Source organism: Triticum aestivum, chromosome 3D (assembly GCF_018294505.1).
Source record: "Triticum aestivum cultivar Chinese Spring chromosome 3D, IWGSC CS RefSeq v2.1, whole genome shotgun sequence".
Classification (NCBI taxonomy): Eukaryota; Viridiplantae; Streptophyta; class Magnoliopsida; order Poales; family Poaceae; genus Triticum; species Triticum aestivum.
This window is the reverse complement of record NC_057802.1, coordinates 277,924,968-277,952,889: the sequence shown is the minus strand read 5'-3', so window position 1 is coordinate 277,952,889 and position 27,922 is coordinate 277,924,968. Positions and strand designations below refer to the sequence as shown.

At 46.5% G+C, this 27,922-nt stretch overlaps 1 protein-coding gene across 1 annotated transcript; it reads right to left on the bottom strand.

Annotated features, from left to right (window-relative positions):
• Window positions 1-223: 223 nt before the first annotated feature.
• LOC123078413 (uncharacterized) lies at window positions 224-5,184 on the bottom strand. The gene has a single exon (XM_044500915.1). It carries the CDS (start codon window positions 1,531-1,533, stop codon window positions 475-477), a length of 1,059 nt encoding a protein of 352 aa, XP_044356850.1. The 5' UTR covers window positions 1,534-5,184; the 3' UTR covers window positions 224-474.
• Between the last annotated feature and the right edge of the window lie 22,738 nt (window positions 5,185-27,922).

Below are 27,922 nucleotides of genomic sequence, written 5' to 3'. Positions count from 1 at the left end.
AATCCGACGCCTAGTGCTTTATTGGAGCTTCGTCGGGATGCCGCCGGTGCTGTGTTGGAGCTTCGCCGCGCCGCGCGGGGCTGCAACGGAGCTTCGTCGATACATCGTCGGGGTCGTTAGGCTGCAATGGAGCTTCGCCGGCGTCGGCGGTGCTACGTTGCAGCTTCGTCTTGCCGCCGAGGGTTGCAATGGAGCTCGCTGGGGCCTGTTTGTGTTAGGGTACTGGTAGATACTCTCTCGATCTATTACATGCACAAGGGAATTCGAGATACAAGTGCGAATTACAAGCTCTGGCTAGAGTACAGGAATGGAGAGCGAGAGAAAGAAGAAGGAAAGGAAGCCACCGCCGCCGTTCGTGATCCACTGGATACCCTCCTTAGTTGCTTCCTCTCGCGTACTTGTAGTCTGAGGGGTTCTCAACCAGGCCAGACCCATGAGCTAGACGGGGCAAGCCCATACAGATAAGGTGGGCTGCTAACATCCCCCCTCCTTGAGATTCGGCTTGACCCCAAGCCGATGCCACCGAGAACCACCCGGATCCCATTGCACTCGATGTTGCTTGGCTTGGTCGTAGTCACGGTGGTAGTCGTAGTTGATGAAGACTTCAACGCCGCAGAGGTAGTAGTCGTGCTCAACGGAGGCTTGCCGATGGAAGGTGTCGGGGTAGTTGTTATGGCCACTAGGGTCTTGATCAGAGTAGCAAGTGTAGTAGATGCAGTAAACGTACCCAACATCAGCTCTGTCACCCCTCCTTCCTTGATTAATTTCCTGTTTTCCAGTTGATTTTGCACATGTCGTGCTTGGTGGACGGAATGGTTGGCCAGAGTTGTTGCCACCAGAAGAGAACTCCAAATGAAGTGTCCAAGCAATTTCCCACTGAAGCAGCACCAGACCATAAAGAAAAGAATATCCATGGAAACAAGAGTTCATACTGACTTGATAGCAATTAGGATTCAGCAGTCCCCACGCATAACAACCCAAGGGAACAAAATCCGCCTTGTTCTGGCCATTTCCAACCTCCTCTAGCCATTTGTTTAAAAAGCATTGCGGGTGCCACTCACGCTTGCACTGATCACTGTCGGTCTGTATAATTGCACAGATAGGAACCACGCAGTGATGCTTTGAAACAACTTGAGATATAATGGGGATACCCATTCTGGCTGAACTAGAATCCACCATTCCAAAATCCGCAAGGGGTGTTCGCTGATTTGAATAGAACAGTGATTCCCAGTCATGACAAATGCTCTGCTCAAACATATAATCCAATAATATATGATGAGACCATAATGATATAAGTGACCTCGTTTCAGACGCTGACATCATCTTACAAAGCACCGTCACAAACTGAAGAAGGAAGATCCCATGCTGCTGACTGTATGTCGTGTGTGAGAATAGACCATGATTCATTACTGTAAGCTGAATTCTAGCTCTTGAACTATTAGTTATTTGGTCAGAATTGCATTGCTTATCAAGCTGGCCACTGCCCTTAAGTTCAGTTTGATTCAAAAATGGCCAATGAACTGTCATGCTCATGATTTGTATGGCCCCCTGTGATATCTCATGCCGGGGGATAGCACATACAACATCATGCTTGTCTAGTCAAGTTGCCATTGATCATTGATGCTAGCTTTATCAAACGACAGTAATTGCTCGAACTGTATTAAGTGAAGACCGATACCCATTTCCCGCATTCTCCGACACAGAGGTGCAGCCATAGTAGCAAGCCAAGAATGTTGTAGTACAGGAGCAGAAGTAATAGAGCATGAACAGAGTTCTGAAAACCAATGCTTACCTTCATGCAAAAGATGCTTACTGAAACATGAATTGTTAGTGTCCAGTTTCAGAGACCACCAGTGCCAGAGCTCTACATAAAGTATATTTATGCAGTATCCGCGGAGGTTCCACACAAGATCTCCAATATGACATAATTCCTCGTTTTGGTCAGCAAGATCCCGTGCTCGATGCTCAGAAAGTTTCCAATGCATTTGGATTTCACATACTAGATTACTAGTGCTCAAAAATTTGTCAAGACCAAAAGTGCCAGCCAACTCACTGACTTGTTCAGGAATAGCCAGAAATTGATGCTCAGTAGATTCCAATGAACAAACAACATAAAAAGAGGGAGTCACGAGTGAAGAAAAAGGAGTAACACTAGAATAGCAGTCATCAGGGGGCTCACCATTAGGTAGTTTTGACCACCATTTCAGTCGGACATCAATTAATCGCCTGATCACAGAGATAGCTCTTGCCACCGAATGGATCCATCAAACAACCTTCTTCCCGGAACATGATGTCAGGTGCACCCTTAATAGATGCGTCCAGGATGCTCTCAGATCTGCAATGCTCAAAAATTTCCAACGCATTGACATGCTCAAGACCTGCACTGCTCGGCAATCGCATGAAAATGATGGCCAAGGTGGCTTCAGCTGGATAGTCTCTTGACTGAACTTGAACACATGCCGTGGCTCAAATTGCACAGTGTATCCTCCACTGCATTTTGTTGCCCTTCCCATGATTGTACATCTACCGAATTCCCACGGAAGAAGTGAATCAGTAGTATATGCAGAGAATACAGTCTGAACAACAACACTAGCAAACAAACTGGAAATCGGACCCTGAAGCTTGTAGCAGACTAGTTCATAGGGCCCAAATTGCATGAACTGAAGAATTTTTTTGCTTGAACGTTCGGTGCTTAGAGCAACCATTTTCTGCATGCTCAGAAGTAGATGTGCAGTCGTGATAGCTAGATTCAAATGCTGCACTGGAGGAGCCATAGTAATAGAGCAATCACATAGTTCTGAAAGCCACTTTTTACCTTCATGAAATAACTTCTCACTAAAACATGAATCATCCTTGTCCTTTGATGGCACGCCGATTTGAAATGATGGCCATGGAGTTGGTCGATTCTCATTCCCCTCAGCCATATGATCTGCCAGAAACGACGGTCATGGTGTCGGCCGCATCAAAAGTCCTTGGTGCCTTGTGGGCAACGAGATGTCCAGGTCATGGGCCCGGAACGACGATGTGGCAACGACTTGGTTCGAACAATCCGTCGAATAACTCACGAGTGTCTTGGTGATGCTGTCCTGGGGCACATCATAAGCAACCTCGAAGACCTCCTTGGCCTTTGTGGTGGATGAGGAAATGTTGGTAGGTACTGCAGGTGTGGTGAGGACATCGGGAGGGGCCTCCACCGCTGCGTACTTGCCCGGGTTGGAAGACACCACCGTGGCGGTCACCACTGCGAGGGACTCGGCACTCACGGTAGAGTCAGTGAACTGCTCCACCCTCTTGTCGCCGATGTCGATGACGGGCTCGGGGTAGATGGTGGTGACCTTGTTGACGCTGTTCGTGGCGACAACTTGGTTCGAGCCATCCGTCGAACAGTTGATGTGCGCCATCGCGATGCAAGCAGGGGCGCGTCTTGGATGAACTCAAGCACTTCCTGGACCTTGGTGGTGGAGCCGGAGAGTCGGGGACGGGAGTAGGTGAGGCGTGCGTCGTGGTTGAGGCCGCCGGATCGACAAGCGAGGTGACCATGGGAGGGTCACCCACTCGTGCAATACCCAACACTGAGCTCATCTCGTCTGCCTGAGCACATAACCTCTCGAGATACCACAACAACTGCTCCTTGGCAAACATGGCATCCCACTCTGGTGGTTTGACGGCGGGCATGGTGTCGTCGCCGTTGGAATTGTAGGATTTGGGAGAAAAAATTTGAAAGGGAAGGGTAGTGTCTGGCTCTGATACCAGATGTTAGGGTACTGGTAGATACTCTCTCGATCTATTACATGCACAGGGGAATTCGAGATACAAGTGCTAATTACAAGCTCTGGCTAGAGTACAGGAATGGAGAGCGAGAGAAAGAAGAAGGAAAGGAAGCCGCCGCCGCCGTTCGTGATCCACTGGATACCCTCCTTAGTTGCTTCCTCTCGCGTACTTGTAGTCTGAGGGGTTCTCAACCAGGCCAGACCCATGAGCTAGACGGGGCAAGCCCATACAGATAAGGTGGGCTGCTAACAGTTTGTCGGGGGCAATGCTTGATGTTGCTCTGGATATCACCCGACGGCTCCTGTTGCTGCGCCAAATTGGACGTCCACAACGCCAGATCGGACGGCTGGCTGGGCAGATGATTTCTCGAGTTGCCGAGGAGCCGTGTCCGCATCTCCGCGTGCAGCTGGAGCGAAGGCCACAACGACACGGGAAGACGGTGGCAGCTGCGCACCACTCCGACGTGTGTGTGTGGGGGGGGGGGCTTGCAGATCATGGCGTGAACAGACGGATCTAGAAGACGGCTTGCCGGAGGCTACGTTCCCGGTGATGGGCAGCGGCGGCGGCGTCATTCTGTACGCGATCAAGAAGAGAGATTTGGGGGAAACGGCGAGCAAGAGCACACGATGAATGGTTGCTACCTTTTAAAAAAAGGAGCTATATTTTCGCCTACACGCATCCGTGAGAAGTCTCTTGACCTGGTGCTATATGGTAGCAGACTCCATTAGAGCATCTCCAATAGAAGATGCAAATTTGGAGATGTAAAAGTTTACACCTCCAAAAAGTGCCTTTTGCATATCCAAAAAAGGGTCAACTCCAACAGATGATGCAAACGGAGATGTAAAAGTGCAACTCCAATAGGTGATGCAAAATTGAGATGTAAAAACTAGTGGGCGGCGGCAGTGGGGACAGTGGCGGCGCGGCGCGATTCAGGGTGGCGGAGGAAAAGCATCGGAGGGCAGCGGGCATGGCGAATCGGTGAGGCGGCGGCGTGAATCAAGGCGGCGGAGCTGCATCGATTCGAGGCGGAGAAAGGAGGAGGAATGGAGTAGGGGCAGCGATGAAGGTGGAGGAGGGCCTCTTTGGCCGGAGGAGGAAGCCACGGCCATCGGCGGCAGTCAATCACCCATCGCAGCCGCATTCGACTTCTAAATTTTGGCCGGCCGAGGTTGGCTCGCCGCCGGGTTGCGCCCCCGCACCAGTTGTCGCTTCACGCCTCCACCGCATGGCTTGGTGGCCCGCTGCTTCTTTGCAGGCATCTCCGGCGCGACGGCGACCGGCCGAGTTGGGGCAAATCCGGGGCGGCGGCATGGAGGCGGAGGCCAAATTGGGGACAGTGGTCTCGCCGATGACGACTGAGGCGAGGTGGGTCAGACCAGTGGCAGGCGGGCGGCACGACGGGGTCATCGGTGTTGGTCATGACGGTCGGCGCGCGACTGCCGTTTTTAGAAGATGCAAATTTGCATTGTGAGGTGTTGTAGTTTACATGTCCGCAATTTTTTTTGCATTTATATCGTCTGCTGGAAAGATGGAGTTTTTTAGCCTCGAAGATGCAAAAATTAGCTATATTTGCATCCACATTATCTATTGGAGATGCTCTACTCTCCACACCCGGATGCCATGATTGTACCTTTGGATGTATCCTTTGGCGTTAAATTTTCTCCTCCTTATTTTTTCTGAAAGTGGAACACAAATATCAGAACTATTACCTAACAGAGTCGGTAGATGATGTACAGCCGCCCGAGATGAATTATCCTTTTTTCAGGGGTCACACGAGATGAATTATGTGGATGTAAACGAAGTTGCTAACCTGAATGCAAAGCCACGAGGGCAATGTTTAACATTGTTTGGCTTATCCATTAGAGGGACCAGCGGTCATCTTATCTCATTATCTTGGCTTCAATCCTCAGCTTTATGGCGTGCACTCTCATCGGGTCCAGTGTGGGGTACGTGGTAGGGATTGTGCCAATCGCGTGTTTGACTATTCCTCCAAATCGCGTGTTTGACTATCCCCTTATCGAAAATTGCCAAAACATTAGGCCATCTCTAATGTCCAACTTGAAACCGTCTCTGACCGTTCGGATCATGTTGTCTGGACGTGTTTCAACCAACATGGTCTTGTATCTGTTTCGGACGTATTTTTTTGCAAACGGAAAGTAAATTGAAGGGTTTTGCGAGAGTGCGGACCGTTGACACGCAAGCTTCCGACAACCATGACCTACCCAAAAACCCTCTCCTCCGACTGAGCTCTTTTCCGACCGAAGCCAATTGCCTGTATTCATGCCGGCCAGAGCTAACGCGACCACTCACTAGAGCTGACATTGAAGTGACATGCCGGTCGATTGCGCTATCCGCTAGACACACCTTCTCTTTGCATTAAAAAAATATCCGTTTGCATGCCTACCTTCATTAAACTAGCGCGTGTGCCGAGGAACCTACTCCGGCGCACGAGCACCACACTTTCGTCCCTGTGTCGTCCAACATTAAACACCTCTCCGGTTGGCGCCCCGCATCCACCCGCTACTTAAACATGGTCAGGCGCTGCGCAAAAACACACCACACATTCGCTCTCCATGTCCTCCTTGTACCACACCTATTATGGCCTCCGGCTTCAAAGTCTTGTGGGACGGCCTCTTCGACGAGCAGAAGGAGTTCTCCGGCATTGCAGCGGCATGGGTTGCCCGGTGAGCCAGTCGGTAATGGGTTGGCTTGCCAGCAAGCTCTCCGGAGCCGGCGCCACCGCCATCGACAGGCCTTCCTCGCCCATCCAGGTTGTACAACGTCGTCTCCTGTCAAATCTACCATGAGCAATGGCGGCAACACATATGACGGGCGAAGAAAGAAGCCATGTTCACGGAGGCCGACGCGACGACGAAGGAATTTGATCGGGGCACTGACAACGACGTCGGCACATCCGCGCCCCGGCGCCACGACAACAAAGTTGGCATGCCCACGTCCGCCACGGACAGTGAAGGAAAGTAGACCATGGAAGGCTGCCGCCGCTTGGATCCCACGAAAGCCGCCGACACCGCCTCACCGGGTTACACAACCAGTGACTTGCCCGCTTCGCGGGGGCATATGCCACGGTGACCGTCTTCCCCCGCCCCAAAAACCAACCTTGATATGTACTTCACGGAAGGGATGTTGGAAATATGCCCTAGAGGCAATAATAAATGTATTATTATATTTCCATGTTCATTATTACGTTTATGTTTCTATGCTACAATTGTGTTTGTTCGTGAATATGAGATTCAGAGGAAAACCAAAATACATGTGTGGAAATATAAACACCAAGTGATCCCTAGTCTAGCCTCTAAGACTAGCTCATATATTGATTGATGATCGTGTTTTTCTGATCATAAGCATTATTAGTGTAACAAGGATGCTATCAATATACGAGAACACCGTTGTTGTGAGAACACCGGAGTAGAATAGACCCAACTTATGAATTGCTGAGAGATGTCATCGTTGCTATGTAATCAGTACTTCATATAACTTGTTCATGTTTGCATTGTTCCTTGAACCATGAAGATATTGCACACCAACATGCTGGATGGATACTTTGGGGTTTATCATATGTCACTCCGTAAATGGATGTGAAAACAAGTGACTTACGGGTATTCCAGAAACATATGTTTTAGGTAGCGATAGTTCAAGACTGGGATTTTCTCCTTCACAATAGAGAGATACTCTCCGGACCCACTCGGTGTTATAGTGTCATTATCGTTTGGCCAGACACTTGTGATTATGATCACGGGATACCGGCACACGGGCACGAGTAGAAAGAACAAAACTGGTAACGAGGATAACCGGTATAGTGATCAAGGAGTTGATACGGGGATATAGATAATCTCTCCTTAGGTTTCGTAAATGTATCGCGAATCAAAGGGAATGGTATTCGTAAACAATGGTTTGCTTGAGAACTTCGTGAATATGCGGGAGTTAGTAAGGGTGTCCAGATCCCGTTGTTAATGTTGACCGGAAGGGGCTCCAGGTCATGTTCGCTTATTTCCGAACTTGTAGCGTCACATACTTAACGGATTCTAATCCTGGTTACATGGGAAATGAGATATGAGTTAAAAGAGCACCAAAAGAGTTTCGGATAGTTTCGAAAGTGTTCCGGATGGTTCCAGAAGGGTTCTGGGAATTCTATAAAGGTATAACATGATTTCGGATAGTCCAGATCTACATATGAAAAGTTTTCGAGGTCATTGGGGTTCTGGAGACATCCGGAAAATACTGGTTTTTTTGTGTGGAAGAAAAGTGTGAAGGACCGTCATGAAATGAAGACCCCTACTACCTAGTGAGCCCACGGGCCTAGAAGGGGCGCCAGAGGGATATGGTAGGCTCCCTAGGCCAAATCTTAATAGGAGGGAATCCTTCCCTCCTCCACCAAGTGGAGGAGGAGAAGGATTCCTCCTTAGCCTGGCGCCCCCTTCTCCAGCACTGGCGGGATGCGGGGAGTCCATAGCTGGAGGCAGCAAGCATCGGCGAGGTGCGGCTGTGGAGGTCGAGAAGCGGCCAAGGAGCAAAAGGGCGGGCTGAGGATGGGGGCATGGGGCTGGGCGACAACGCTAACCCTAACGCCACCGCGGAAGTTCAAGGTTGGGAATGAAGGAGTACAACCGTTCTTCTGCTTGTGTTGTAGGCTGGCTCACGGGGGCTGGGCTTCGGCCCATGTGCTACGACTGGACGACGAGCGAAACGGTAGGTTCGACGAAACGTAAGAGGGGAAACGGAACGCTCCGTTTGTTGTAGGTAGTAGAGATTACCGAGAGGGCCCAGAGATACCTCTTCGATACTCGGAGCGACAAATCCTAATCTTGATCTATGCCAACTCAACAAACATCTTCGGAGATACCTGTAGAGCATATTTATAATCACCCAGTTACGTTGTGACGTTTGATAGCACACAAGGCATTCCTCCGGTATCCGGGAGTTGCATAATCTCATAGTCGAACGAATATGTATTTGATATGAAGAAAACAATAGAAATAAAACTGAACGATCATTATGCTAAGCTAACGGATGGGTCTTGTCCATCACATCATTCTCCTAATGATGTGATCCCATTATCAAATGACAACACATGTCTATGGTTAGAAAACCTTAACCATCTTTGATCAACGAGCTAGTCTAGTAGAGGCTTACTAGGGACACGGTATTTGTTCATGTATTCACACATGTATTTAGGTTTCCGATCAATACAATTGTAGCACGAATAATAAACCTTTATCATGAATAAGGAAATATAAAATAACAACTTTATTATTGCCTCTAGGGCATATTTCCTTCGGTCTCCCACTTGCACTAGAGTCAATAATCTAGTTCACATCGCCATGTGAATAACATCCGTAGTTCACATCGCCATGTGACCAACACCCAAAGAGTTTACTGGAGTCAATAATAGTTCACATCTCTATGTGATTAACACCCAAAGAGTACTGAGGTGTGATCATGTTTTGCTTGTGAGAGAAGTTTAGTCAACGGGTCTGTTATATTCAGATCCGTATGTATTTTACAAATTTCTATCTCTACAATGCTCTGCATGGACCTACTTTAGCTAATTGCTCCCACTTTCAATATGTATCCAGATTGAGACTCAAAGTCATCCGGATTAGTGTTAAAGCTTGCATCGACGTAACTCTTTACGACGAACTCTTTATCACCTCCATAATTGAGAAACATTTCCTCAGTCCTCTTAGGTACCTAAGGATAATTTTGACCGCTATCCAGTGATCTACTCCTGGATCACTAGTGTACCCCCTTGCAAAACTTATGGCAAGGTACACAACTGGTCTGGTACACAGCATGGCATAGTTTATAGAACCTATGGCTGAGGCATAGGGAATGACTTTCATTCTCTCTCTATCTTCTGCCGTGGTTGAGATTTGAGTCTTACTCAATTTCATACCTTACAATACAGGAAAGAACTCCTTCTTTGACTGATCCATTTTGAACTCCTTTAAAATCTTGTCAAGGTATGTAATCATTGAAAGTCTTATCAAGCGTCTCGATCTATCCCTATAGATCTTTAATGCTCAATACATAAGTAGCTTCATTGAGGTCTTTTATTGAAAAAAATCTTATTCAAGTATCCTTTTATGCTATCCAGAAATTCTATATCATTTCCAATCAACAATATGTCATCCACATATAATATCAGAAATGCTACAGAGCTCCCACTCACTTTCTTGTAAATACAAGCTTCATAGTAAGTCTGTATAAAACCATATGCTTTGATCATCTCATCAAAGCGTATATTCCAACTCCGAGATGCTTGCACCAGTCCATAGATGGATCTCTGGAGCTTGCACACTTTGTTAGCACCTTTAGGATCGACAAAACCTTCTTTTTGCATCATATACAACTCTTCTTTAAGAAATCCATTAAGGAATGCAGTTTTGACGTCCATTCGCGAGATTTCATAATCATAAAATGCGGCAATTGCTAACATGATTCGGACGGACTTAAGCATCACTACAGTTGAGAAAGTCTCATCGTAGTCAACCCCTTGAACTTGTCGAAAACCTTTTGCGACAAGTCGAGCTTTGTAGACAGCAACATTACCATCAGCGTCAGTCTTCTTCTTGAAGATCCATTTATTCTCTATGGCTCGCTGATCATCGGGCAAGTCCACCAAAGTCCACACTTTGTTCTCATACATGGATCGTATCTCAGATTTCATTGCATCAAGCCATTTATCGGAATCTAGGCTCATCATAGCTTCTTCATAGTTCGTAGGTTCAACCATGGTCTAGTGCGGAACGTCCTCTGTTCGACCTAAGAGGTCCAGTAGTAACTTGATCTGAAGTTTCATGATCATCATCATTAGCTTCCTCTCTAGTTGGTGTAGGCATCACGGGAACGAATTTCTCTGATGTGCTACTTTTCAATTCGAGAGAAGGTACAATTACCTTATAAAGTTCTACTTTCCTCCCACTTACTTCTTTCGAGGAAAACTCCTTCTCTAGAAATGTTCCATTCTTGGCAACAAAGATCTTGCCTTCGAATCTGTGGTAGAAGGTGTACCCAATTGTTTCCTTAGGGTATCGTATGAAGACACACTTCTCCGATTTGGGTTCGAGCTTATCAGGCTAAAGCCTTTTGACATAAGTGTCGCAACCCCAAGCTTTAAGAAATGACAACTTAGGTTTCTTGACAAACCATAGTTCATACGGTGTCGTCTCAACGGATTTAGATGGTGGCCAATTTAACGTGAATGCGGCTGTCTCTAATGCATAACCCCAAAACGATAGTGGTAAATCGGTAAGAGACATCATAGATCGCACCATATCTAATAAAGTACGGTTACTACGTTCGAACACACCATTACACTATGGTGTTCCAGGTGGCGTGAGTTGTGAAACAATTCCACATTGTTTTAAATGAAGGCCAAACTCCTAACTCAAATATTCTCCTTTGCGGTCAGATCGTAGAAACTTTACTTTCTTGTTATGATGATTCTCCACTTCACTCTGAAAATCTTTGAACTTTTCAAATGTTTCAGACTTGTGTTTCATTAAGTAGATATACCCATATCTACTCAAATCATCTGTGAAGGTCAGAAAATAACGATACCCGATGCGTGCTTTCAACAGTCATCGGACCGCATACATCGGTATGTATTATTTCCAGTAAGTCATTAGCTCGCTCCATTGTTTCGGAGAATGGAGTTTTAGTCAACTTGCCCATGATGGCATGGTTCGCAAGTATCAAATGATTCATAATCAAGTGATTCCAAAAGCCCATCTGCATGGAGTTTCTTCATGCGCTTTACACCAATATGACCTAAACGGCAGTGCCACAAGTATGTTGCACTATCATTATCAACTTTGCATCTTTTGGCATCAATATTATGAATATGTGTATCACTACGATCGAGATTCAATAAACCATTAACATTGGGTGTATGACCATAGAAGGTTTTATTCATGTAAACAGAACAGAAATTATTCTCTAACTTAAATGAATAACCGTATTGCAATAAACATGATCCAATCATATTCATGCTCAACGCAAACACCAAATAACATTTTTTAGGTTCAACACTAATCCCGAAGGTAGAGGGAGTATGCGATGGTGATCTTATCAACCTTGGAATCACTTCCAACACACATCGTCACCTCGCCCTCAACTAGTCTCTGTTCATTTTGTAACTCTAGTTTTGAGTTACTAATCTTAGCAACTAAACCGGCATCAAATACCCAAGGGCTACTATAAACACTAGTAAAGTACACATCAATAACATGTATATCAAATATACCTTTGTTCACTTTGCCATCCTCTTATCCGCCAAGTATTTGGGGCAGTTCCGCTTCCAGTGACCATTTCCTTTGCAGTAGAAGCACTCAGTTTCAGGCTTGGGTCTAGCTTTGGGCTTCTTCATGGGAGCGGCAACTTGTTTGCTGTTCTTCTTGAAGTTCCCTTTCTGTCCCTTGCCCTTTTTCTTGAAACTAGTGGGTTTTTTTAACCACCAACACTTGATGCTCTTTCTTGATTTCTACCTTTGTCAATTTCAGCATCGCGAAGAGCTTGGGAATTGTTTTCGTCATCCCTTGCATATTATAGTTCATCACGAAGTTCTAGTAGCTTGGTGATAGTGACTAGAGAACTCTGTCAATCACTATCTTATTTGGAAGATTAACTCCCACTTGATTCAAGCGATTGTAGTACCCAGACATTCTGAGTACATGCTCATTGGCTGAGCTATTCTCCTCCACCTTGTAGGCAAAGTACTTGTCAGAGGTCTCATACCTCTCGCCATGGGCATGCGTCTGAAATACCAATTTCAACTCTTGGAACATCTCATATGCTCCATGGCATTCAAACGTTTTTGAAGTCCCGGTTCTAAGCCGTGAAGAATGGCGCACTAAACTATCATGTAGTCATCATACCGAGCTTGTCAAACGTTCATGACGTCTTCATCTGCTCCTGCAATAGGTCAGTCACCTAGCGGTGCATCAAGGACATAATTCTTCTGTGCAGCAATGAGGATAATCCTTAGATCACGGACCCAGTCTACATCATTGCTACTATCATCTTTCAACTTTTCTCTAGGAACATATCAAAAAAATATATGAGCTATATCGCGAGCTATTGATCCACAACATAGATATGCAAATACTATCAGGACTAAGTTCATGATAAATTAAGTTGAATTAATCAAATTAGTTAAGAACTCCCACTTAAATAGACATCCCTCAAGTCATCTAAGTGATAAGTGATCCGAATAAACTAACCCATGTACGATCATCACGTGAGATGGGGTAGTCATCAATGGTGAACATATCTATGTTGATCATATCTACTATATGATTCTCGTTCGACCTTTCAGTCTCCAGTGTTCCGAGGCCATGTCTGTACATGCTAGGCTCGTCAAGTTTAACCCGAGTATTCCACATGTGCAAAACTGTCCTGCACCCGTTTTATGTGAACGTAGAGTCTATCACACCCGATCATCATATGGTGTCTCAACACGATGAACTGTAGCAACGGTGCATACTCAGGGAGAGCACTTTTACCTTGAAATTTAGTGAAGGGATCATCTTATAATGCTATTGCCGTACTAAGCAAAATAAGATGCATAAAAGATAAACATCACATGCAATCAAAATATGTGACATGATATGGCCATGATCATCTCGTGCTTTTGATCTCCATCTTCAAAGCATCATCATGATCTCCATCATCACCGGCTCGACACCTTGATCTCCATCGTTGCGTCGTGGTCATCTCGCCAACTATTGCTTCTACAACTATCGCTAACGCATAGTGATAAAGTAAAGCAATTACATGGCGTTTGCATTTCATTCAATGAAGAGACAACCATAAGGCTCCTGTCGGGTTGCCAATAACTTACAATACATGATCATCTCATACAATAACGTTTATCACATCATGTCTTGACCATATCACATCACAACATACACTGCAAAAACAAGTTAGACGTCCTCTACTTTGTTGTTGCAAGTTTTACGTGGCTGCTATGGGCTTATAGCAAGAACCGTTCTTACCTACGCATAAAACCACAACGGTGTTTCGTCAAGTTTGCCGTTTTAACCTTCTTGAAGGACCGACCGCAGTCAAATTCGATTCACCTAAAGTAGGTGAAACAGACACCTGCCAGCCACCTTTATGCAAAACTAGTTGCATGTGTGTCGGTGGAACCAGTCTCATGTCCGTGGTCATGTAAGGTTGGTCCGAGCCGCTTCATCCCATAATACCGCCGAATCAAAATAAGACGTTGATGGTAAGCAGTATGACTATCAGCGCCCACAACTCTTTGTGTTCTACTCATGCATATCATCTACGCATAGACCCGGCTCATGATGCCACTTTTGGGAAATGTTGCATGGAAAACAAAAAAATTCTACGCACACGCAATGATCTATCCATGGAGATGCATAGAAACGAGAGGGAGAGTGTGTCTACGTACCCTCATAGACCGTAAGCGGAAGCGTTTCACAACGCGGTCAATGTAGTCGAACTTCTTCGCGCTTCAACCGATCAAGTACCGAACGCACAACACCTCCGCATTCTGCACACGTTCAACTCAGTGACGTACTCCATCTTCTTGATCCAGCAAGACGACGAGGTAGTAGATGAGTTCCGGCAACACGACGGCGTGGTGATGGTGATGGTGAAGTGATCTCCGCAGGGCTTCGCCTAAGCACTACGAAAATATGACCGAGGGAGTAAACGGTGGACGGGGCCGCCGCACACGGCTAAGACAATGTTGTGTGTACTTGTGTGGCACCCCTACGCATGTATATATAGGTGGGAGGGGAGGAGGCAGCCCCTAGGGCGCCCCAAGAGACCTGACGGCAGCCTTTCCCTGCGCCCCACTTTCCTTGTAAGAAGAAGGGGAAGGAAAGAGGGGGGGAGGGAAGGAAGGGGGAGTCCTACTCCACACTTTCCTTTCCCTCCCTCTTTCCTTCTCCTCATAGGGCCGGCCTGAATAGGGGCGCACCAGCCCCTTATGGGCTGGTGTGTTCCCTCTGTTGGCCTTAGTGTTACCTCTCTTGGCCCATAAGGCCCATATCTTTGCCAGGGGTGCCCGGAACCTCCGGTGACCCGATAAGTACCCGGTAACCTCCAAAACACTTCCGGTGTCCGAATACCATCGTCCTATATATCAATCTTTACCTCTCAACCATTTCGAGACTCCTCGTCATGTTCGTGATCTCATCCGGGACTCCGAACAACATTCGGTCACTAAATCACATAACTCATATAATACTATATCGTCAACGAACGTTATATATCGTCAACGAACGTTAAGCGTGCGGACCCTACGGGTTCGAGAACTATGTAGACATGACCGAGAAACCTCTCCGTTAAATAACCAATAGCGGAACCTGGATGCCCATATTGGCTCCTACATATTCTACGAAGATCTTTATCGGTCGAACCGTTATGACAACATACATAATCCCCTTTGTCTATCGGTATGTTACTTGCCCGAGATTCGACCGTCGGTATCTTCATACCTAGTTCAATCTTGTTACCGGCAAGTCTCTTTACTCGTTCCGTAATACATCACCTCATGACCAACTCCTTAGTCGTTTGCTTGCAAGCTTATGATGTGTATTACCGAGAGGGCCCAGAGATACCTCTCCGATACTCGGAGCGACAAATCCTAATCTCGATCTATGCCAACTCAACAAACACCTTCGGAGATACCTGTAGAGCATCTTTGTAATCACCTAGTTACGTTGTGACGTTTGATAGCACATAAGGCATTCCTCCGGTATCCGGGAGTTGCATAATCTCATAGTCGAAGGAATATGTATTTGACATGAATGAAGCAATAGCAATAAAACTGAACGATCATTATGCTAAGCTAATAGATGGGTCTTGTCCATCACATCATTCTCCTAATGATGTGATCCCGTTATCAAATGACAACACATGTCTATGGTTAGGAAACCTTAACCATCTTTGATAACCGAGCTAGTCTAGTAGAGGCTTACTAGGGACACGGTATTTGTTTATGTATTCACACATGTATTTAGGTTTCCGATCAATACAATTATAGCATGAATAATAAACCTTTATCATGAATAAGGAAATGTAAAATAACAACTTTATTATTGCCTCTAGGGCATATTTCCTTCAGAGTACTCATCCAAAGTACTCGCAAGACTTACATCATGTTTATACTAAGTATGAATTGGTATCAAATGAATGGGGTTATATCTTTGGACTATACTGTAGAAATGCCAGAATAGAAGGGAAGACCTAGCCTATCGAAGACTAGCATCTTGAAGCGTCTTGCAACATTAGAAGAGTCAAATTAGCATATCATAAGGTAACAAGAATATTTAGTAATGCCCAGAGATCTTTTCTCGACTCCCTGCGAGAAAGCGATCCCGGAGCCAACATATCCATTTAGTGTCATAAGAATCCAGTTCTAGTTGTAGTATATCGGGATACAACTCTGAGCGTCTATTACCATGGACACAAATATTCAAATAGATAAACTTCCCTGCAGGTGTGGAGCACATTACCCAACACGCTCGATTAACTCCGGCCGGACACACTTTTCCGGGTCATGCCCGGCCTCGACTGATCAACACGCCGTATTCCTACCTAGGCTCTTGATACGTCCCCAACGTATCTATAATTTATGAAGTATTCATGCTGCTATATTATCATTCTTGGATGTTTTACAATAATTTTATAGCAACCTTATATCATTTTTTGGGACTAACCTATTGACATAGTGCCCAGTGCCAGTTGATGTTTTTTGCTTGTTTTTTACATCGCAGAAAATCAATACCAAACAGAGTCCAAACGCAGCGAAACTTTTTGGAGATTTTTCCTGGACCAAAAGACACCCGGTGGGCCAAAGAAGTACCAGAGGGGAGCTCCGAGGGGAGCACAACCCACTAGGGCGTGCCTGGGGGCCCAGGCGCACCCAGGTGGGTTGTGCCCACCTCGGTGGCCTCCTGCACCGCCTCTTCGCCCTATAAATTCCCAAATGTTCCGAAAACCCTTGGGAGAACCCTAGATCAGAAGTTCCATCGCCGCAAGCCTCTGTAGCCATGAAAAACCAATCTAGACCCCGTTCTGGCACGCTGCCGGAGGGGGAATCATCATCGGTGGCCATCTTTATCATCCCGGCGGCCACCATGATGAGGAGGGAGTAGTCCACCCTGGGGGCTGAGGGTTTGTACTAGTAGCTATGTGTTTAATCTCTCTCTCTCTCGTGTTCTTGAGATGTCACGATCTTGATGTATCACGGGCTTTGTTAATATAGTCGGATCATATGGTGTTTTCCCCTCTCTATCTTGTTGTGAATTGAGTTTTCCCTTTGATATTCCGTTTTATCGGATTGAATACTTTTATGGATTTGAGAGCACTTGATGTATGTCTTGCTATGAATACCCGTGGTAATAATGGGTATCATATTGATTCACTTGATATGTCTTTTGGCACTCAATTCGCAGATTCCCGAGGTGACATTGGGGTAATCTATGCATAGGGGTTGATGCATGTTCTCGTCTTTGTATCTCCAGTTGAAATCTTGGGGAACTCTTTGAGGTTCTTTGTGTTGGATTGAGTATTATGAATCTGAATTGGTTTTGGTGTTATTTTAGTACGAACTCTTGAGAGATCGATCAGAAAGAATAACTTGTGTTATTTTAGCACGAACTCTTGATAGATCGATCGGAAAGAATAACTTGGTGTTATTTTAGTACGAACTCTTGGATAGGTCGATCAAAAAGAATAGCTACAAACAATTTCTTCTCATGTTCTCCGCTGGATAGGAACTTTGGAGTGACTCTTCATCGCACGTTGAGGGATGGTTATATGATCCAATTAGATTAGCATTGGTGAGAGATTGCACTAGCGAAAGTACGGACCCTAGGCCTCATTTTCAAGCATTGCAATACCGTTTGTGCTCCCTTTTGCTACTCGTTACCTTGTTGTTTTTTTATTGTTACTACTACAAAATCAATATCTACTATCATTACTACACTTGTATCACCATCTATTCGCCGAACTAGTGCACCTATACAAATTACCATTGTATTTGGTGTGTTGGGGACACAAGAGACTTTTTATTATTTGGTTGCAGGGTTGTTTGGGAGAGACTGTCTTCATCCTACACCTCCCGCGGATGATAAACCTTAGGTCATCCACTTGAGGGAAATTTTCTACTGTCCTACAAAACTCTGTGCTTGGAGGCCCAACACGAGTCGACAAGAACAAGTTGTGTAGTAGACATCAGCTCTCCAGAGATGTCACACACCGATCTAAATCCTAAGTGCAAAGGGGTCATGGGCCTATCATCCAAAGCACTCCTGCTCGTTGCGAGGACGGCCGGGACCAGTCCTGACTACCTCTTTATACAAAGAAGGTGTTGTTGGGAACGTAGTATTTCAAAAAAATTCCTACAATCACGCAAGACCTATCTAGGAGAACCATAGCAACGAGCGGGGAGAGTGTGTCCACGTACCCTCGTAGACCGAAAGCGGAAACATTTAGTAACGCGGTTGATGTAGTCGAACATCTTCGCGATCCAACCGATCAAGTACCGAACGCACGACACCTCCGCGATCTGCACACGTTCAGCTCGGTGACATCCCTCAAACTCTAGATCCAGCTGAGGCCGGGGGAGAGTTTCTCAGCACGACGGCGTGGTGACAGTGATGATGAAGTTACCGACGCAGGGCTTCGCCTAAGCACTACGACAATATGACCGAGGTGGAAAACTGTGAAGAGGGGCACCACACACGGCTAATAAATCAACTTGTGTGTCTATGGGGTGCCCCCTTCCCCCGTATATAAAGGAGTGGAGGAGGGGGCCGGCCGGCCTCAAGGGGCGCGCCCCAAGGGGGGAATCCTGCTCCTACTAGGAGTAGGTTCCCCCTTTCATAGTCCAACTAGGAGGGGAAGGAAAGAGGAAGAGGGGGAGAAGGAAAGCCCCCCCCATTCAGATTGGGCTTGGGGGGCGCGTGCCTCCACTTGGCCGCCTCCTCCTCTCTTCCACTAGGGCCCATGAAGGCCCATTGACCCCCCGGGGGGTTCCGGTAACCCCCCGGTACTCCGGAAAATGCCCGAACTTATCCGAAACCTTTCCGGTGTCCAAACATAACCTTCCAATATATCAATCTTTATGTCTCGACCATTTTGAGACTCCTCGTCATGTCCGTGATCACATCCGGGACTCCGAACAACCTTCGGTACATCAAATCACATAACTCACAATACATATCGTCATCGAATGTTAAGCGTGCGGACCCTACGGGTTCGAAAACTATGTAGACATGATCGAGACTCATCTCCGGTCAATTACCAATAGCGGAACCTGGATGCTCATATTGGTTACTACATTTTCTATGAACATCTTTATCGGTCAAACCGCATAACAACATACGTTGTTCCCTTTGTCATCGGTATGTTACTTGCCCGAGATTCGATCGTCGGTATCACTATACCTAGTTCAATCTCGTTACCGGCAAGTCTCTTTACTCGTTCCGTAATGCATCATCCCGCAACTAACTTATTAGTCACATTGCTTGCAAGGCTTATTGTGATGTGCATTATCGAGAGGGCCCAGAGGTACCTCTCCGACAATCGGAGCGACAAATCCTAATCTCGATCTATGCCAACTCAACAAACACCATCAGAGACACCTGTAGAGCATCTTTATAATCACCCAGTTACGTTGTGACGTTTGATAGCACACTAAGTGTTCCTCCGGTATTCGGGGGTTGCATAATCTCATAGTCAGAGGAACATGTATAAGTCATGATGAAAGCAATAACAACAAACTAAACGATCATAGTGCTAAGCTAACGGATGGGTCTTGTCCATCACATCATTCTCTAATGATGTGATCCCGTTCATCAAATGACAACACATGTGTTGGGGATATAATTATTAGTATGACCCGCCAGGAGGTGCCGGGTCAGGCTTAAGACGATTCATGAATCCCAAAGACCACTCCTGGAGATGACGGGTTAGTTAAGGGCCCAAGGCCCAAAGGGCGACTTAAGGCCCGTAGAGATAAACCGCCATATATATGTAACTTGTACTATAAGGCAGGAATAGAGAGAGACCGAGCCGGACACTGTTTATGAGCCGACCGGGACTCTATGAGCCGCTGCGCGTCGACCTCTGTATATAAAGGGACGACCCGGCGGCGGTTCAGGGCAAGTAACATCAGATCGAGAGCTAGGTCAAGCGGATTCGCTCCCTGGTTATCGAGACATAAGCAATCCCACTCAAAACTGGATCGTAGGCTTTTACCTTCACCATAAGGGGCCGAACCAGTATAAACCCCGTGTCCTTTGACCCGATTAACCCCTTCTTGCTTCCTAGTTGCGATGGCTCCATGACTAAGTCCTTTCGCTTGGACATCTGCCATGACAATTCCACGACAGTTGGCGCCCACCATGGGGCCAGCACACGGTGGATTTGAGTTCTTGAAGGTCAGCTTCGAAGGGCTCAAGGGATACGCTGTGGGCCGGATGACCAAGAGCCGTCGCGGCAAGCTCTACATCGATGATGCAGGCTGGGGCCCCGTCGCCGGCTCAATTGAGTACGGGTACCGGGTCCCCTTCAACGGAATTCACATCTTCATCGGCCGAATCGGCGAGCCGGGCCCTGTGCCGGACATCTGCACCGACATCTTCAAGACGGCTCAGCGTGCGAGACCCGCCCAGGCTCCGCCCGCCATGAAGCGTGCCTTCGTGGGATGCATCCATGGAGGAGAACTTCCTGAAGGATCCGTGTCTGGCGGTGAGACGGCCATCTATTCTGACGGTGAGTCGTCCATGGGTGAGACGGATTCGTTGTACCAACTACAAGACAGCGGGCTTGGGGGCTGTTCCGATGGCAGCAGTATTCCGGACCCCTTTGAGCCGCCGAGCAGAGTGGGGATCTTCATGGCTGGCACTCAACCAGGTCAAAACTCTACGGCTGCGGCAGCAATAACCTCCGGGTCAGCGGCAGCCGGGGCAGGAGGCCCTGTGCGCCCGCCGGCTCAGGTGCTGATTGATCTCACGGATAAGCTGACAACCCTGTTAACCGCCACAGTTAATCCGGCGGATCAGGCTGAACATGATACAGAGGTGGCTCGGTTACGTGAGGAGATAGCACAAGCCAAGGAAAACCTAGCAGCTGAGGATACCAGATTGGCCACAGAACGGGCGGCTTTGGATGCTCGAGCTCAACAACTTCAATCAGAAGCGTTCCAGCTTACGATGGATTTAAATGCATCAAATGAGGTCATGAGGAGAAGGCACCAGAAGTCTCAATCCCGTTTGCCTTCGATTTACGATCCTAGAAATCTCTTCCGCACACCCGGTGCAGGTCCCAGTAATCCGCCAGAGGTAAGCCTAGCTGCGACGCCCGGAGCTGGGACGCTGGTTCAACCACGGGTGACGGAACCTCCTCGAGTGAACACTGCTTCGCCTCAGTATGTTCCAACACCACCGGGTCATTATTCTAACCCGTTGGAGAACATGATCGCTGTGGCGGCGCGATTGGCGGCTCTCCTAGTGGAGGGCGACTCTCCGACGGCGATTGAAACACGAAGGGTCAGAGAACTTCTTCAGACGGCTCTGGCACAGCAGGAGGCATACTCTTACAGTCGGGACAGGATTCATTCGACCCCTCGCCCAAGCCGGAGCCCGAGTTATAGCAGGCATATGGACTCGGCGGCAGTTTCAAGCAACGTCCGGCGCCGTGATCAGCCAGGTGGGCGAGACCCGGCGCGAGATGGGGCCCCTAACTTGGCTAATCAGGATAGGGTACGCCAAGAGGCTGAGCGGGCGGCTCAGCAGGCGATTGAGCAGGCGGCTCAGCGGGCGGTTTACCTGCCTTTCCCGGTTTATCCGATGACTTCTACTGAGGCAGGTGCGACCACAAGAACGGGAGGCGTCCCTTGCTTAGTACCAGCACTGCGTAATGAGCGTTTGCCCAAGGATTTCAAGGGGCCTAGAAAGGTGCCTAATTACACGGCTAATTTACAGCCCGGGGCATGGATTGAAAGCTATGAGATGGCTATGGAATTGCTGGAGGTCAGTGACGCGGCAATGGCCAAATACTTCACTATGATGCTGGATGGAACGGCCCGCACTTGGTTAAAAGGACTGCCACCTAATTCCATTGGTTCTTGGGCCGAGTTAAAAGCCCGGTTTATTCAGAACTTCAAAGATACATGCAAGCATCCCATGTCGATTGTGGACTTGACTAATTGCAAGCAAGAGGAGGGTGAGTCCACGACCCATTGGGTGCGCCGGGTGAAGGAAATAATACATTCATCTGATAAGATGGATGCCGGCTCTGCGGTCTTAATGTTGGAGAAAAATTGCCGTTTTGAGCCTCTGAGACAGAAGCTGGGGCGGCTCAAGCGTGATTGTAATGACATGGGCCAGCTGATGGCGGCTCTAGTCAAATACACCGACTCTGATAGTACCAAGGATCCCGCGTCTGATGAAGAGAAGACAGGGAACGGAAAGAAGAACGGCAACGCTAAGGGTCTTCAGCATAACCCTGCAAATCAAGGAGGCAATAATAAACATAAGGCCGACGGTAGCTCGGAGTTTGTGGCGAATACGTAGGGCAACAATCAACGACGCAAGGGGAGGCCACCTCCTCGGTCTGGCGGGTCAGGTCCCACCCTTGAGCAGTTGCTGAATGAGCCCTCTCCAAGACACGACACCCGGGAGAAGCCGGCCACTCATCTATGGAAAGACTGTACGATCATGAAGGCTTTCAAGAATTCTAACATGTTCGACGGTAATCACGGGCCTGGCGGTAGCTCAGGCGATGGCGGTTTTCATGGCCCGGGCGGTGGCGGTTTTCATGGCCAGGGCCCTCAAGGTCATCAAGGTGGTTATAATCAGCAATCTGGCCAAGGAGGTCAACAGCAGCAGCAATCCGGGTATCAGAGTAACCCAAAGCAGCTGAATAGTGGGCAGTATCATGTGTTCACCACTAGCTTATGCAAAAGGGACCAAAAACTTCATAAGAGGGCGGTGAACGCTGTTGAACCGGCGGTTCCTCGGTATCTGAGATGGTCTGAGCAGCCTATTCTATGGAGTAGGGAGGATCACCCTCGACGGGTTGACAATTCGGGTCACTTGGCTTTAGTGGTGGCACCTCAAGTTGGTGGATACAAATTCACAAAAGTGCTCATGGATGGAGGCAGCAGCATCAACATCCTCTATTATAAGACCTTTCGTCGCATGGGGTTGACTGATAAGAATCTCAAGACATCCAACACTGTTTTTCATGGAGTAGTGCCTGGTAAGTCGGCGTACCCAGTGGGTAAGATTGAGCTGGAAGTAGCCTTTGGGGATGAGCATGATTCCAGGGCTGAGAAGTTAACTTTTGAGGTGGTTAAAATTCGGAGCCCATATCACGCATTGTTTGGACGACCGGCTTATGCAAAGTTCATGGCACGACCGTGTTATGTTTACCTGCAGCTTAAAATGCCGGTCACAAGGGAACCATCACAATGCATGGAAGTCGGAAGATAGCTTTGGAATGCGAAGAAGGTGATGCTGCTTACGCTGAATCTATGTGCGCAACAGAGGAGTTGAAGTTCTATAAGGACAATGTTGACCCGGCAGACATGACGTCTTTGAAGAAGCCGACCACAGAACATGAGCCGGCGCTGAAGTTTAAATCGGGTGATGAAACCAAGCTTGTTGATTTTGTTCCAGGAGACTCATCTAAGCAGTTCAGTATCAGCGCTAATCTGGATCCCAAATAGGAAAGCGTGCTCATCGAGTTCATCCGTGAGAACCGGGACATCTTTGCATGGAAACCTTCTGACATGCCGGGTGTACCGAGAGAACTCGCTGAGCATACTCTTAATATTGATCCAAAATTTAAGCCGGTCAGGCAGTTTCTTCGGTGGTTTAATGAGGAGAGGCGTAAAGCCATTGGTGAGGAGGTGGCCCGGCTCTTGGCGGCCGGGTTTATTGTTGAAGTTTTCCATCCAGAGTGGTTGGCTAACCCGGTGCTTGTACTAAAAAAGAACGGCACCTGGCGTATGTGTGTGGATTACACGGACTTAAACAAGGCTTGTCCAGCTGATCCTTTCGCTCTCCCTCGTATTGATCAAATCATTGATGTTACGGCAGGTTGTGAGCGTTTGAGCTTCTTGGATGCTTATTCTGGTTATCATCAGATCAAGATGGCAGTTAAGGACCAGGAGAAGACGGCTTTCATGACTCCGTTTGGAGCCTTCTACTATGTGTCTATGCCTTTTGGGCTTAAAAGTGCCCAGGCGACTTATCAGCAATGTGTGCAGAACTATCTCCACAGTCAGATTGGGCGCAATGTTCATGCTTATGTGGATGACATTGTGGTGAAGTCCAGAGAGAAGGAGACCTTGATAGATGACCTGAAGGAAACCTTTGATAATCTCCGGGTCTATAAGATGATGCTTAACCCAGCCAAGTGCATTTTTGGAGTGCCAGCAGGCAAGCTTTTGGGTTTTCTGGTTTCTAATAGAGGTATTGAGGCTAACCTGGAGAAGATCAAGGCAATCACCTCTTTGGCTAAGCTGGCTGATACGTCCATTTTGCATCATGCTTTTATATCGATATTTATTGCATTATGGGCTGTTATTACACATTATGTCACAATACTTATGCCTATTCTCTCATATTTTTCAAGGTTTACATAAGGAGGGAGAATGCCGGCAGCTGGAATTCTGGGCCGGAAATGGAGCAAATATTAGAGACCTATTCTGCACAACTCCAAAAGTCCTGAAACTCCACGAAAGTTATTTTTGGAAATAATAAAAAATATTGAGCGGAAGAAATACGTCAGGGGGGCCTCCACCTGTCCACGAGGGTGGGGGGCGCGCCCTACCCCCTGGGCGTGCCCCCTGCCTCGTGGGCCCCCTGTTGGCCCTCCGGTGCCCATCTTCTGCTATATGAAGTCTTTCGTCCGAAGAAAAATCACAAGCAAGCTTTCGGGATGAGACTCCGCCGCCACGAGGCAGAACCTTGGCGGAACCAATCTAGGGCTCCGGCAGAGCTGTTCTGCCGGGGACACTTCCCTCCGGGAGGGGGAAATCATCGCCATCGTCATCACCAACGCTCCTCTCATCGGGAGAGGGCAATCTCCATCAACATCTTCACCAGCACCATCTCCTCTCAAACCCTAGTTCATCTCTTGTATCCAATTCTTGTCTCTAAGTCTGGGATTGGTACCTGTAGGTTGCTAGTAGTGTTGATTACTCCTTGTAGTTGATGCTAGTTGGTTTATTTGGTGGAAGATCATATGTTCAGATCCTTTATGCATATTAATACTCCTCTGATTATGAACATGAATATGCTTTGTGAGTAGTTACGTTTGTTCCTGAGGACATGGGAGAAGTCTTGCTATTAGTAGTCATGTGAATTTGGTATTCGTTCGATATTTTGATGAGATGTATGTTGTCTCTCCTCTAGTGGTGTTATGTGAACGTCGACTACATGACACTTCACCATTATTTGGGCCTAGAGGAAGGCATTGGGAAGTAATAAGTAGATGATGGGTTGCTAGAGTGACAGAAGCTTAAACCCTAGTTTATGCGTTGCTTCGTAAGGGGCTGATTTGGATCCACATGTTTCATGCTATGGTTAGGTTTACCTTAATACTTCTTTTGTAGTTGCGGATGCTTGCAATAGGGGTTAATCATAAGTGGGATGCTTGTCCAAGTAAGGGCAGCACCCAAGCACCGGTCCACCCACATATCAAATTATCAAAGTACCGAACGCGAATCATATGAACGTGATGAAAACTAGCTTGACGATAATTCCCATGTGTCCTCGGGAGCGCTTTTCTCTATATAAGAGTTTGTCCAGGCTTGTCCTTTGCTACAAAAAGGATTGGGCCACCTTGCTGCACTTTATTTACTTTTGTTACTTGTTGCTCGTTACAAATTATCTTATCACAAAACTATCTGTTACCTATAATTTCAGTGCTTGCAGAGAATACCTTGCTGAAAACCGCTTATCATTTCCTTCTGCTCCTCGTTGGGTTCGACACTCTTACTTATCGAAAGGACTACGATAGATCCCCTATACTTGTGGGTCATCAAGACTCTTTTCTGGCGCCGTTGCCGGGGAGTGAAGCGCCTTTGGTAGGTGGAATTTGGTAAGGAAAAATTTATATAGTGTGCTGAAATTTACTGTCACTTGTTACTATGGAAAGTAATCCTCTGAGGGGCTTGTTCGGGGTATCTTCACCCCGACCAGTAGAGCAAAGAGTTGCTCCTCAACCTACTGAACCTACTGAAAATGAAAATGTCTACTTTGAAATTCCTTCGGGTATGTTAGAAAAACTGCTAGCTAATCCTTTTGCAGGAGACGGAACAAAGCATCCTGATGAGCACCTAATATATGTGGATGAAGTTTGTGGATTATTTAAGCTTGCAGGTATACCCGATGATGTTATTAAGAAGAAGGTCTTCCCTTTATCTTTGAAGGGAGATGCATTGACATGGTATAGGCTATGTGATGATACGGGGTCATGGAACTACAAACGATTGAAATTGGAATTTCATCAGAAGTTTTATCCTATGCATCTTGTTCATCGTGATCGCAATTATATATATAATTTTTGGCCTCGCGAAGGAGAAAGCATCGCTCAAGCTTGGGGGAGGCTTAAATCAATGTTATATTCATGCCCCAATCATGAGCTCCAAGAGAAATAATTATTCAAAATTTTATGCTCGGCTTTCTGATAACAATCGCACCATGCTCGATACTTCTTGTGCTGGCTCTTTTATGATGAAGACTATTGAATTCAAATGGGATTTATTGGAAAGAATTAAACGCAACTCTGAAGATTGGGATCTCGACGAAGGTAAGGAGTCAGGTATGACACCTAAGTTTGATTGTGTTAAATCTTTTATGGATACCGATGTTTTCCGTAAATTTAGCACTAAATATGGACTTGACTCTGAGATAGTAGCTTCTTTCTGTGAATCTTTTGCTGCTCATGTTGATCTCCCTAAGGAGAAGTGGTTTAAATATCATCCTCCCATAGAAGTAAAAGTAGCTGCACCTATTAAAGTTGAAGAAAAGACTATCACTTATAATGATCCTATTGTTCCTACTGCTTATGTTGAAAAACCACCTTTCCCTGTTAGGATAAAGGATCATGCTAAAGCTTCAACTGTGGTTCGTAAAAGCAATATTAGAACCTATACACCCCCTGAGCAAGTTAAAGTTGAACCTAATATTGCTATTGTTAAAGATCTCTTGTCTGATAATATTGATGGGCATGTTATTCATTTCCGTAATGAAACTGCTAGAATTGCCAAACCTTGTGCTAAAGATAAACATAGACCTGTGGTAGGCATGCCTGTTATTTCTGTTAAAATAGGAGATCATTGTTATCATAGCTTATGTGATATGGGTGCCAGTGCTAGTGCTATACCTCATGACTTATATAAAGAAATTATGCATGATATTGCACCTGCTGAGATAGAAGATACTGATGTTACCATTAAGCTTGCCAATAGAGATACCATATCACCCATTGGAATTGTTAGAGATGTTGAAGTCTTGTGTGGGAAAACTAAATATCCTGCTGATTTTCTTGTTCTTGGTTCCCCGCAAGATAGCTTTTGTCCCATTATATTTGATAGACCCTTCTTGAACACTGTTAATGCTAGGATAGACTGTAAAAAGGATATTGTTACTATTGGTTTGGGTGATATGTCTCATGAGTTTAATTTCTCTAAATTTCGTAGACAACACCGTGAAGAGGAATTGCCTAGTAAGGATGAAATTATTGGTCTTGCTTCTATTGTCGTGCCTCCTAGTGATCCTTTAGAACAATATTTGCTAGACCATGAAAATGATATGTTTATGAATGAAAGAAGGGAAATAAATGAAGTATTCTTTAAACAGGAACCCATCCTGAAACACAATCTGCCTGTTGAAATCCTAGGGGATCCTCCTCCACCCAAGGGTGATCCCGTGTTTGAGCTCAAACCGTTGCCTGATACTCTTAAATATGCTTATCTTGATGAGAAAAAGATATATCCTGTTATTATTAGTGCTAACCTTTCAGAGCATGAAGAAGAGAGATTATTGAAAACTCTGAAGAAGCACCGTGCTGCTATTGGATATACTCTTGATGATCTTAAGGGCATTAGTCCCACTCTATGTCAACATAA

Bases quoted from the DNA above. Each gene is read 5' to 3' on its own strand.
- LOC123078413 (XM_044500915.1), bottom strand. From the start codon at position 1,533: ATGAGCATGACAGTTCATTGGCCATTTTTGAATCAAACTGAACTTAAG.